We start from the raw sequence: 13179 nt of genomic DNA on the forward strand, positions 1-13179 counted from the left end.
TCGGCCGGGTTCTTGAAAAGGACTGTGTAATGGTAGTTGCGGTTTTGAGTGGCTTGTTCCCGTCCACCTGGATACAGATTTTGCGACAGCGTGATGGCAAACAAGTCTAGATGATGAGTACCCCGCGTTAACAACTGGGTGACTTGTGGGGACTTGGCAGATTCTTGCATCAAATCATCCAGGATCAACATGCCGGGTCGCTGCGTGGGAGGAAAGAGTTCTGAGATATCCTCGGGTAGACCTTGGTGAAAGTCCACTCCCAAGGCTTGGAAATGGTCAAAAATGGGTTGCCAGGTCGAGCCATGGCAGTACACGATTTTTTGGAAGTAGCACGGGCTACCATCTGCGAGTCGAAAATAGACCGGGGCATTGTGTACCAAGCGGTACAGCCAAGTCGTTTTCCCACTCAACGAGGGACCCACAATCTGCATGTTGCCCGGAACCCGAAATCGCGGATCGTACGTCGACATGATGAACACACACACACACACACACACTTTTTTTCAACAGTTTAATTTATAGCTTTTGTAACAGGTTTACAACAGTCATAACAACGATGCCTTTGACGTTCAATACAAATCTGACTATGTCCATGTGCATCAAACAAGTGTCCACCTCTGTGCTTTTCAGATGACAACGAAGGAAATAGGTCATGCATCCGTTGCACGACGGCCGTGTCATTGTAAAGTAAGTTGGTGGGTGAAAAATACTGCACAATCGTTCTCAAAGGCGTGCCGCGGCATCGATGGTAAAGGTAGTACAAAGTGTGATCTCCGCACACATCAGTGGTCCATTGCTGAATGGGACGAGGTGTTTGTTCAAAGTCATCAAAGCAACGCCAACGGGTATCATATCTGTTGGGTGTGATGGCATAACTGTCAAAGAATTCACCGTGACCAGGTGCCCACCAAAAGAGACCGACCCAATGCTGTCCAGGCAAGTCGATGGGATCTGTATTGGCAATAGCACATTGCGGATAGGGCGCTTGACAAGGCACTTCGTCGGCACCGTACACGTCTGTGAAAAACTCCCGAATGACGGGATCGCACTGGCACGCTCTTCTTAAGGACTCTGTATCATGCATTCTCACACGTCTCCCAAGGGAATTGGGCCTTGCACTGTACCACGATTGTCGACTTGCAGCAGACTTTCATCTGTATTATAGAAAAACAGAGCTTGGAGGGTAGGATTTCCACTACTGAAGGTCAGTCGAACATTGACCAGCATACGTAACAACGGGGTGCTGGATTCTCCTCCATCTTGGACTGCTGTCAGATCAAAGGGGACCATAAAGTAACCTCGGTCAAAGGTGTCTGGATTCAGCAGGTAAGCATCTCGTTTGCGTTTGCCCGAGGCATTCATCAGCAAATCGAAGATTTCGTACTTATCTTGCAGAGATAAGCTGGCTCTGGGAACGGGTACGCCGTTGGCGGTGCATTCCACTTGGATTCCATTCTGGGGAGTGAAATCGAATGGATTCTTTCCAAAGTGTCCTTGATAACGTTCGTCATCCACCAACACCAACCAAAACAACCGGGGCGATCGTCCTCGGAAGACGTCGTTGATGTCTAGTTGCGTTTGATTGGCTGTCAACTGATAGTTGTCACAACGCATCCGTCGGAAGGGGAAGGTCATCGGGTTGACGACAGTGGTCTTCTCCACTTGTTCCTCCATGTACTGCATGATGTCTTTCACGGGTACGCGGTAGAACACGCGTACAAAGGATTTGTTCACCATCACTTCAAAGGACACTTTGTCAGAGGAGGTGGCTGCAGTTCCATCACCGTTGTCTTTGTACTTCTTGGCCATCAGGGCAAACTCGGGGTTGTTGAATTCAATGTCAAACTCCACTTTGGTGTTGGGAGGTACATTCTGGTCGACTTGAGTGAAGTTGCTGGGCATAGGACAGACGTTGAACTCGTATTCACCCGTGGTATTCACCATGACTCGTTGACGCGAGATACCACCGGCATTCATCTTGGCTGCTTCGTCTAGTTTTCCTCCCCACTTGTCCATTTGACCAGCCACATCCCGGTACCACCCTTGACGCTTCAGCTTGCTCTTTTCATCCCAGGGATCAGACTCCAACAGGGTTCGAAAATACTCTCGATAGGCTAAATTTACCCCTGAGGCAGACTCTGTTTCGGCATTATTGACTTTGCAACGCACTTGTCGAATGCAACTGTAGCCAAAGTTATTCACTGGTCCCACGATGAGGTTGGACGTATTGTTATGATAGGCTAGGGCTTTGGTGTTACCCTCTTTAAACTTCACTCGCAGATGCAGTTCCATTTCTCGAGGACAAAAAGGATAGGGGCGATCGTCGATGCGAAACTGCAATGGGGTGGACGAATGCGTCAAGGGTTTGATGTCCTCAAACTGCCACTTGTACTCGGTGGCATCGATCTTCCGTTGCGGTCGGTAGTCGTACTGACCTTTGTCGGCCTGTAAACTCAAGGACTCCATGGCGAGGAACTGAACTCAAATGGCACGAGTGTGTTGCCTTTATATCTTTTTTTTCCTAAGGCAAGCCTTGAAAACAGTGCTGTCCCGGTCGTCGACGTCGACCCATGCCTACTTGTGGACCAGGAATGATTTCTGGCAACACACCCACGTTACGTCCACCTTGTCGGCGAAACAGTCGATTCAATGTCGTGGAGGCACCCGTGATGACTTTGGGATGCTTTCTCTTTCCACTTCCTTTTTGATTCTTGAGTAAGCTAGGCATCAGTCCCAACAGCGAGAGGAACCCTCCTTCCTGATAGGGTTCGGTGCCGGATTGATAGGTATCAGTGCCAGTTCCACCCAGTTGCTTGACTAAACTTGGAATCAACCCCAAGAGAGGAAGAATACCGCCTTGTTGACCTGCAACTTTATCCCCCAATGTGTCCAGGGCTTGGCCTACAAATGGAGACACAAGTTCCATGGCCTTTTTTTGCGCCAGATCTGACTGGATGGCTTTGCCGGCTCCTAACCTGGCCGCCTTGGCTCCTGCCTTACCCAGACCTTTGATCATTTGCCAGGCCACTTCGTCAAAGCCATACCCTCCTTCTTGCTGTCGCTTCTTCTTCTTTTTCTTGACGGGTTGTTCAGTGTCTTGGCAGTAGGACTGATGAAATCGCTTGGCAGCCTTGCAGGCCACTCCTTTGCCCAAAGAGGTGGCCTCTTGACCTGCCAGGGCCCACAGCGGTGACCAACCCCCTTCTTGATACGCAGGGGTGCCTTGGTCGTAGAAGGTACCTCCTCCCACTTGCACCCACTGAGATGGGGCGAATCGTTTCTTGACGGGCATTATGGAATCTCTCTCTGGCGGAAATACAAGGTCGCTGTCACCACACCACCTTGGAATGGTATGGGGCGACCTTGGTTGTCCCTTATATCGATTTCGATGTCGCGAATCTGGTACTGACTCAGTCGGTAAAAAAGCAAGTGTGGAATGAACACGTCTTCCACCCTCTGTTTGTCCGTGTTTACACCGTGGGTCAAGATGACTTTGGCCATTTGGGAGCCCACGTAGACCGGTTCGCTGATGTTGCAGTGCACGTACATGTTCTGGAAGGAGTACTTAGAGATGTTGCTCCACACACTGGCTTGGCTGTGTTTGGCCATGGTGTGACTTCGAGTGATCTCCACTTCGGTGGGTTTCCCGTCAACATCGCGCTTGGTGATTTCCACAATGGGACGATGGGTGTCGGAATGAAAATAGAAGGGTACGGTCCAGGAGTCAAAATCCAAGTAGCCCAAGACACGGGCCAGCCAGGCTGGCAGATACACGGAGAAGTCGTCACTGGGAAAGGTCCACACGTTAAATCCTCGTTCGTCCAAGGTGACTTTTAGCCCACCCAAATCGTGCTTCTGAGGCGTATTGGCTTCCATGGCTTGCATCCAACCTTCCACCACATCTTGCACAGTGACATAGGTGCCGGCACGTAAAAACATCCTCACGTCCGGGTGATCCTGGTCGTAGTGGATGCGAAGACCCACTTGTCGATTCAACACGTTGCGCCACGTGTGGGGTAACAGCAGCTGAAACAGCCCCACTTCCCATGTTTCGTCCAAGGACCACCTCTCTGGCAGACGCACTCGGAAGTGGGATGGTGAGTTGTCAGGAAACAGGTCCAGTTGCGCATTGCTTTCTAAGGTCACCCGTCGTCCCCCTTGAAATCGCATGGTGGGTGATAAAGCAGGGCCTTTGTGAAAGTACAACAAGAGTCCAACGAGCCCCGTGTAAAATGGAATGCCTAGGTTGTCGCTGTTTCTTAAATTGACTCGGAGCTGGTTCAGGTGACGTGTCGGAGCAGCCAACGGTCGAAAATCCACGTGCTGCGGATGATATTCACACGTCTTGCCATACATCTCACTTTGAAACGGGACCACGGCCAAGGTGTGTCGCTGGTGCTCTCCTGTCATGCTCAATTCCACGATGTCCACTTCCACAAAACACTTGCTCAAATCTGTATTGGACAAGCTGACCAGCTCCCCGATAGGCGACTCGAGGTCGGGTAGTAGCAGACTTTCACCATCCTTGAGAACGTGGGTTCCCATCAGCTCCTCCAAACCATGATCAAAACGCACGTAGCCCTTGGGTTGTACTTGCAGCAACCATCGACCAGGTTCTAAGTTGAATACGGTCACTGGAAATTCTTGTATGGCATAGGGGGTCACTGCATCGTTGCTTTTATGCCATGCTCCCACGTCAAACAGGATTCTCTTGCCAAACATGTAGCGGCGTCGTTTGGGGTGAATGTCCAAAGAAATCCTCACACCTCCCAATGGGCCCTTTCCCTTGTCGAGGAGTCGCGTCACCTCAAAGCGGGCTCGAGTGTTGTTGCCTGTGTTGGCGTAAACAGTGTTGTGGGGTGGAATTCGCAATGCTCCACGATGATCGGGATCCATTTCTAGGAATCCCATGAGCAGGGCCAACGATTCACCCAGATCATACTGACCTTCTGCCCGTAGGTCGATGGCATAATGTGTCCTGGGACGATGAGGACTGTCCTTGAGTGTCCAAACATACTTGACACGGCGGGTCCCCATCAGCGTCCTGGTAGCTTGGTTGAGATAACGTTTGACGTCCAAAAATGTGGTGGGTAAGATCTTGTCGGTTGCCAACCAGGCATCCACCACATCGCGGCGAAAATAATCCAGTTTGGGATTGGTGGGAAAGTTTCTGTCGGACGTTTTGGGAGAATCCATGTGCAATTGCCCATAATGATGTGTGCCTCCAGATAAGGTCGGGAAGACGTACAAGCCCAGTCGTTGAACTAAATCTTGTAGCACGTGCTTGACATGTGTAAACTGTTGGTGACGCGATAATTGAATGGATCGCGATGGAAGACTTGTCTCCACACGCCCCACTTGGCAGTGGTAATCGGCAGGCAATTTCAGCACCGCGTTGCCAAAGGAGTGTGTATAATACATACTGACTAGAGCCACTTGCCAGTCTTGGGACAAGGTCAAGGGAATTTCCAACTCCTGTCGAAAGGCGGAGCGTACTGTCGTCACATCAGATTCTAGAGGGTGAGTCCCTTGATCCCCACTGTTCAAATACATGATGAAATCATTGTCGCGTTCCCATGGCTTACTCATACTGTTTCAAGTCTTTGTGTGAAATCCACGTCTGATAATCAGGTGCCACTCCTTGCCAGTTCACTAACACTTGTCGAGTGGGTCCACGTCCTTTGTATTTAAGCTTTTTGGCCACGCGCCACCGATTGGGTAACCCTCGAACCTTTTGTAGTTGAGGTTCGTAGAAACGACCTTTCACCTTCCGCCCTTGCCAATCTTCCAACGTGTAATAATTCACGCCATCTGCCACTTGTCGCTTGCGATCCACCACGGTGTACACGGCTCGTGACCACACCCCTTTGGCACTCTTAAAACCGAACGCACCTCGTCTCTTGTCCTTCCCTAACAACTTGGAGGTTCTGACGAAATCCCCGGGTCGAAACTTGTAACGGTTCAATGGGATTGTAGGTTTGTACAACCGTTGCCACACCACTTCGGCATTGTAGTCGTTCACGTCAGCAGGTGCCATTCGAATGCTTGAATGAATGCGTTGGTTGTACTTGTCCACTAGTTCGGGTAAGGCGTCTAAGTACTTGGGCGTGTTGTGCGCAGTCATGTACTTGTAGGTGAGTTCTTTCAGGGAACGATTAAAACGCTCGACCACAGAAGCTTTGGGTTCTCCCTGCGTGGAATAGTGGTGGATGTCGTACTCGTCCAACAAACGTTTTACGTGTTTGTTGTAAAATTCTTTACCTTGATCGGTGTGCAAATTTACGGGTCGCCGCCCCTGGTTGTGTTCCAGCAAGTACCGCAACGCATCTCGCACGGCTGTCCCGCGTTTACTTTTCAAACCCACCACCCAGGCATACTTGCTCAAGACGTCGATGACGGTAAGGAGGTAACGCGTTCGCTTGTTGGCTGCCACCAATTTCCGATCCTGCATTTCGACTAAATCAGCTTGCCAGGTATGATCGAGGGACGGTCCCACCACGGTCTTACTGCGGGGAAACTCTTCGCGTCGCGGTCGGTGCAAGGTAAAGGAGGGTTCACCTTGCAAATACGTTTGAGCAGCTCGTCGAGACACGCCTAAGGATTTAGCGGCATTGATCAATTCCTGCGCATTCCCACTCAACGCGTAAGGACTGTCTTCGTCTAAATACAATGCCTCTAGCGTGCTCTGTTTCTTCGCCATGCTAACACACAGATAAACACTGCTTACAAACATTCATTCTATTTATTGACTTTGTTCTCTCGATTTTTCATTACAGTTTTCCTTTGTTATGGAGAGTCAGGGAAGGCCACAAAGGGTCCGAGGTCGCGGATTGATTCTTCCAGAATAGCGGAGGTGTCTTTTTTCTTTCGTCCACGTTTAGCTGGTTTATTATCTGCAGCCTCTGAGACGGGCCTCTTGCTGGCCTTGTTCTTTGTCTGGCTATCGTTCTCCTCCAGAGAATTTCCCAATCCAGCTCGTTTCCATTCATAGTTCATCTCTTCCCAGGCTTGTTGGATTTCCATGACTTCTTGCGGCAAAGATCCAATGGCACTCAACAATCGAAGCTTGGTTTTCATGTATAACTGGGGTGAACTTTCCACCACCCTGGACACTAGGGTGTTGGACAGTTGGGTACTGATGTAAGCCAACTGCTCCAGCAACTGACGAATGGTTCGGAATTGTTCTTCCACACTCATGATGTGCACTCGACGATGACTTCCAATAAATGAAAAGGTTTCGATGTGCACGCACTTTTATACATTTTTGGGATGCACTCAAACCAGGGGACGCATGTTATACAATCAACAAGTACTTTTATTTATAAAGATCTCAAAACATCAAACTCCTGATAGTTTAAAAGAATGTTTACAAGCTTCATGGTTATTGTAAAAAAATCTACTGCAACGTGGCCATTTCGAGTTCTTTTTTTTGCATGTTTTCTTGAAAAAGTCAAATACTTAATGGCACGGTACTAATTCCATCCTCAAGTACTTTTCTTTTCGCGTAAAAATAAGAAAATCCACTTCTGTGTTGGCTGTAGGTCAACACGCGGTTGTTGACCACTCTGAACCCACGATTCTCTCCCTCTTCTGACTCTCTTGTCTTCAACACCCTCAAATAAATCTCTTTCTGGGGGTCATTCAGTCTCTTACTGATGCCTTTGCAACTTGCCTTATTGCCCTGCTCGCCCCAACAGCAATAGGTTTTCGAGTTGAGTCCCACGAACCCCTGGCCTTCCCATTCTACTTTAAAGAGTCCAGGGGTCCTCTTGTCATAGGCAGCATGTTCTTTCGTATCCTCCCGGGGAAACCAGTTGTTCTTGTCCCGCTCCCATTCTTCTCGAAGCTCAGGCTTTACCAGCTCACCAATGGAGTCTCCTGCCAGACTCATGTAGGCACTGTCCGTATCCATCTCCAAATATTCATAGTTTTCTCTGGCTAAGTACTTGTCGATACAACGATAGTAAAATTCCAACATTCTGAGCTTTGCGTACTGGTACACGAAATATCCGATCTGAATGGGTAAATCACACTTGATTCTTTTCTTAGCACTCTTGATCTCGTACACGCCTGCAGGCAGTTCTTCTAGATCTCTAAAGAAAAATGAATTGATGGCGCGTGTGACCTTCCCCTCGTCTTCTTCATAGGCCACCTTCTGGTGACGGGTCACATCCATCAGGAAACGGCCATAGCCGGCATTGCCCACAGTTTTGGCTGTCTCCCCCAGAATCTTTTGATGGGGGTCTGCATCTGCTTCTCTGCGTGACTCACTCACAAAATCCCCGAAAGGACCAAAACAGCTTTTCGAGGTCCACTGAATGGCTTGGTAGACTCGGGTGACCTTGAGGCCTTCTTCCAGGTAGAATTTCAGTAAAGGGGTAGCCAGGAGAATCTTTTCCCCCTTGTAGGACCCAATCAGTGCTCGGCGAGGCGAGCTCATGATCTCATGGTCCTCGGCAAACTGGCGCATGTGCGGGCCGATGACGTCCCTCGTTATCTCTGTGTTTTTAAAAATGGGGGTCATCTCTTCAAATTTTTTCCTCATTTCCTCAGGTACATCAATATCCACCTCGACGGCACCAAAAAACTTCCCCTCTTTGACTTCTTGAAGGACTTGCTCAGGGCTCTTCTTTTGCCAGTGTTGGGCTCTTCCTGGGAATTGCTCATTGAGGTACTGTTCGATCTCAGCATTGCCTCGTTTCTCTTTTCTCCATTCACATTCCCATTTGACTACCGTTCGATATCCAATGTGTTCGAGGTACCCCAGTTTTTCTTGGGTCTTCTTGTTCCAGTACGCATAGGTCTCCCCACGGGTGGGATGTGGGTCATCTTGATTGAAGCAGGTGACACACCCATGCCAATAACACCCCATGAATTCATAGGGTGTATTGGAAGATGCGTCATACCCATCCACTGGGACTTGTCTGTCTCCAAGCCGTTTTTCGGTGTTGTTCAGTCGCGTACGCAAGTTGACAATGTCACGGCTGACCCAGCTGAGCCACTCATCGGCCGCCCGCCACGGAAAGGTGGGCTCTAGCTTGATAGACTTGTGGGAAGGGTAGCGCCAAAGGGTGTAGAGGCCCACGGGCATGGGTTGGCAGAGGGCCCAGAGATACAGTCCATTGGCGTCGTAGCCAATAATCTTCTTCACTGTCTTCTCTGGGTTCCTGATGTTGGTTTTGTTAACCTCGGCATATCGCTTGAAAATGATGGCAGGGCCCCCCACCATGTTCTTGCGAAACAGCTGGTAAGTGGCCTCGTCGTGAAATGAGCTTAGGTGGACGCCCTGTTCCTTTAAGAATGACATTTCAAATTTGAAGGCCAGGCCTGGTAGACTGATCGCCTGTTTCAACATGTCGATCCCCTTGGTTTTCCAGAACTGTGTCATCTTTTCTAGAGCTTCCAGGAATGGTTCCACATCAAGTTTATTGTACCACTTCAAAAAGTCACGGAGGGTTTCCATGCCTTCCTCTTCCCAGGCTCTCTGGCAGACAGCGTAATCTTCTTTACTCAATTCGGTGTTCCTCAACCACGACTTGAACGCCTCTCTAGGTGGTAACTGAGATTCCTCCAACTGGCGGATTGACTCCACATATTCATACGGGAAGAATCCCTTCTCCCCCTGACACTGGTAGGCTCTGAGGAAAGCGGAATAACTGGTCCCTGCCGCCAGGAAATTACTCACATCTAAAAACTTCAACTTTCCTGATTTGAGTGCTAGATAAGTATGATGTTTTTTTATGGTTACTTGGATCCCCTTATGGTGAACCAAATGGGGGATCAGCACCTCCTTGAGGACGTTGATATCATACTTGCCGCTGTTAAAGCCAATCACGGGTAGTTCAGACATATGTTCGTCCAATTCATCGCACAGTGCCTGGGCTTTGGTCTTCCGCTTTCTCTTCGGAACGTGTGTAGATTCATCCCTGTCCTCCTTCACCTCAGTCTCATCAAGTTCTTGGTTGATACGTCGGTAAAATGAGTGATCTTCTTGACCCATTTCTTTGTTGTCGTCATCGATAAACTCCCGATCCTTTTCTGTCTCCTCCTCTTCTTCACTTTCCTCTTCACTGTCGTCATCCAACCCCGCATCTTCGCCAGCCTCCTCCATACACCCGCTCGCTCGCGGAGGGTCAGGTGTCAGGCTTGTTAGAATGGTGCTTTTCAAATTGGCATAGCGTTTCTGCTCTAATTCGTACGCTTTGACAGCAATCTCATTCAAGTAGTTGACAAACTCCCCGACAAGTTGTTGAGCGTGTTCCATTTCTTCTCCAGCTACCACAAAACATTTAGGATTTTCAAAGCTGGGTACATTGCTTGCCACACTGATGCTCAAAAGTCGATGTTCAGCCGTCCACTCTAGCTTGGATGTGTTTTCAGGAAGCTCTACTTTCGGATAATAGACTTCTATGTCATAAGTTGCACGATACTTGGAATATTTTAATTCTTCAGGGACGGGAATACCCTCCTCTCCAATTTTTTCGAAAATGGCCTTGGGGGGGTGATAGACTCCTCCGGGATACATGTACTTGACTTTCGCTTCACAGGTCCTTTCGTGTCGCTCATGTTCCCAAGGCCTCTTAAAGAACTTGTCGCATCGACTGCATTGGTAGGACTTGGCATACTTCTTCATATCTTTTATATAAGAGAAATGGCCATTACATAAATTGATTTTCATCGCGTTGTCTGCCTCCAATTGAGTCAAGATTTTGGCTGGTCTGTGGATTAGTTGTACTGTCCCATCCTCTTGCAAACAATACACGAATGTATGCATGCCGAACATCTCATCTAGATGGTAAAGGTCTGATAGTTTCACTCCTTGGAAATCCTCTAGTTTGTCTAATGTAGCTAAATATTCTTCGGCGAGTTGCTTCGTTTTCCGCTCGAGATTCTTCAAATTGCACCCCTGATAGCGGCCTAAGCATCGAAAATAGCAAAGATTATCTTTGTAGAGTCTGCCAGTGTTCTTATCCGCTTCCAGAGCATCTAATCCACGATTCTCTACCACCCACTTGGGTAGCTGCTGACCACGTCCGATGGGGTGCTCTGGCAATTTATAAATGGTAAACGCAACATTGGTGGTAAGAGCCACTATCCATTTGCTGTTGGGTTTCTGCTGTCTCACATAGTCCTGCCAATCCACATCAGCAACCTTTGACATAAATCCAGCGAGGTCTTCCTCATTTCTTATTACACTAGGGCTGTCAAAGACGTACCCATTCTGAGAGGGATAATAATATCTCGCCTCCCCAGTCTCCGAGTTTTTCAGAATGTATCCAAAGGACATGTTAATCTTGAAGGCAGAGGTTTGCTGTGCAAATATTTCTCTCACCATTTCATCAACTGGTTTTATGTCCAAGCGGAAGGTGTATACATCTCTCAATTTTCCTGCCAGATGACGGCTTTGGATTTGTTTCCAATTGCTCTTGTAGCACTCTTTGCACTCTTGTGTTAGTCCGTCCATCAACCCGTTTGGGCCATCTACCTGATCGTCCCTGGGTGGCGGCGGCTCATCCGGTGGGGGGTGGCAGGCAGCGGGCAGCGGCAGTACCAGTGGGGGCGAGGGTGGCCGTTCTACTGATCTTATTTTCTTTTTCTGTGTTCCATCCTCTTCTTCCTGTCCATCTGCCTTCTGTTTCTTCCTTGCTTCATTGCCGTGGTCCTTTTCATCATCTATCTTTCTCTTTTTGTGAACTTTGTCACTATGCCGGGCAAGGTTATCTTTCCTGCTAAATTTTTTTTTGCATCGTGGACAAGAAAAACTTTTTATACCATGCACCGATAGCCGGTGCCTTTTCAGGCTTCGTTCTGTCGTAAATCTCTTTTCACAAATCTCACACTTACTCATGTCTGAATCTTGAGTAAAATGAGGTGCTGTCCAACGAACGCCTTCTTTTATACACCTAGAAAAAAATGGATTGATTGACAGGTGGTCAGTTCGTTTTCTGATTGGTTCACGGTTTGACAGGTGGTCAGCTCGTTTTCTGATTGGCTCGTGGTTGTTTGACTGATTGGCACTAGATTGAAAGACACTTCGTTAACTCATGTGCAAGCAGGGAGGGAGGAACGTAGTCGGCCCCTAAACCATAAAATGACTACGACCTTGTCAGTCGATCAGTAATCGACTACTTGCACAGACAATTACCTAAAATTTACTGACCCCGTTGTTGTCAAAATCAAAGATGGTGAACGAAAATCAAATTGATTTAGTTCAAAGGTAGTTTTTTTTATCTTGCGTTCTCCCCTTCTTGTTCTTAAATCAAAGATGGCAAACGATCAAAAAAAAAAGAAAATTTAAAAAATCCAAAAACCCAAGACACTCGAAAAAAAAGGACTAAAAGGTTTTCTTACCACGATGTCTTCTTTCTTGCTTGCTTGTCTTCTTGCTTGCCTCCTTCTCGCTTGTCTTCTTTCTTGCTTGCTTGTCTTCTTTCTCGCTTTGTCTTCTCCAGACCCCCTTCTTGTTCTTGCCTACAAGGAATACATACAATTAGTAAAAGCTCAGCCGGAGAGAGATCATGACGCACGAGACGTGTAAAAGATCTCTTACCTGCGCTAAGATGGAAAAACTTGACTTGATCCACTCCTAGTCATAGCCTCGCATGCACTCTCAATTGTGGTATGCTCTATTTGGTCGCGACCAGCCGCTGGTTGACACGCACGCGTATAAGCACACCGTGCACGTGAGTAGAGGATCTCGCACGTTTTTTCTCAGAATTCTCGTTAGACCTCGCGTGTTTTTCAAGGAACCCATTCTCGGAAAAGTATAGTGAAACGGACGGAGTTTTCTTGTCGAATTGCAGCTCTTTTCAAGAAGGATATAAGCTTTAAGGTGAGCTAATTTCGCCAGACTCTACTGTACAAAACGAAGAGCGTTTGATAAATTGTATTTACCGCGAAAAGAATAATTAAATTTGGTTACGCGATGAAGAGAGGTTTTGTGCTTCGTTTTTGTTTGTGCCGCTATCATTAAAACGCGCACAGTAAAGAAGGTTTTAGACCCGATAATTCCGTTCCAGGTTTAAAGTCCAGTATTTTTAGGGTCAATAAAACATAAAACCGAATTTAACACATGAACAATGGACTGAATTATTCTTTCCAGCGAAATTTGCTCGCGCAGTTGTCGTTGCTTTTTCATAAACAACCGCTCCAAACGCCTTAATCATTTCTTTTTCGCGG

At 47.9% G+C, this 13179-nt stretch overlaps 3 protein-coding genes across 3 annotated transcripts; all 3 read right to left on the minus strand.

The window, feature by feature from the left end:
• Nucleotides 1-1086: 1086 nt before the first annotated feature.
• On the minus strand, nt 1087-2466 carry LOC144633579 (uncharacterized protein F54H12.2-like). Its single transcript, XM_078492423.1, has one exon. The coding sequence runs from the start codon at nt 2464-2466 to the stop codon at nt 1087-1089; it is 1380 nt and encodes a 459-aa protein (XP_078348549.1).
• Nucleotides 2467-5581: 3115 nt separating this feature from the next.
• On the minus strand, nt 5582-6700 carry LOC144633580 (uncharacterized). The gene has a single exon (XM_078492425.1). The coding sequence runs from the start codon at nt 6698-6700 to the stop codon at nt 5582-5584; it is 1119 nt and encodes a 372-aa protein (XP_078348551.1).
• Nucleotides 6701-7450: 750 nt separating this feature from the next.
• Nucleotides 7451-11464, minus strand: LOC144633581 (uncharacterized). Its single transcript, XM_078492426.1, has one exon. It carries the CDS (start codon nt 11462-11464, stop codon nt 7451-7453), a length of 4014 nt encoding a protein of 1337 aa, XP_078348552.1.
• Between the last annotated feature and the right edge of the window lie 1715 nt (nt 11465-13179).

This window comes from Oculina patagonica, chromosome 12 (genome assembly GCF_052425735.1).
Source record: "Oculina patagonica isolate OP01 chromosome 12, crgOcupat, whole genome shotgun sequence".
Lineage (NCBI taxonomy): Eukaryota > Metazoa > Cnidaria > Anthozoa > Scleractinia > Oculinidae > Oculina > Oculina patagonica.

Excerpts from the sequence above, each read along its gene's own strand:
- LOC144633580 (XM_078492425.1), bottom strand. The coding sequence starts at position 6,700 with ATGGCGAAGAAACAGAGCACGCTAGAGGCATTGTATTTAGACGAAGAC.
- LOC144633579 (XM_078492423.1), bottom strand. The coding sequence starts at position 2,466 with ATGGAGTCCTTGAGTTTACAGGCCGACAAAGGTCAGTACGACTACCGA.
- LOC144633581 (XM_078492426.1), bottom strand. The coding sequence starts at position 11,464 with ATGGACGGACTAACACAAGAGTGCAAAGAGTGCTACAAGAGCAATTGG.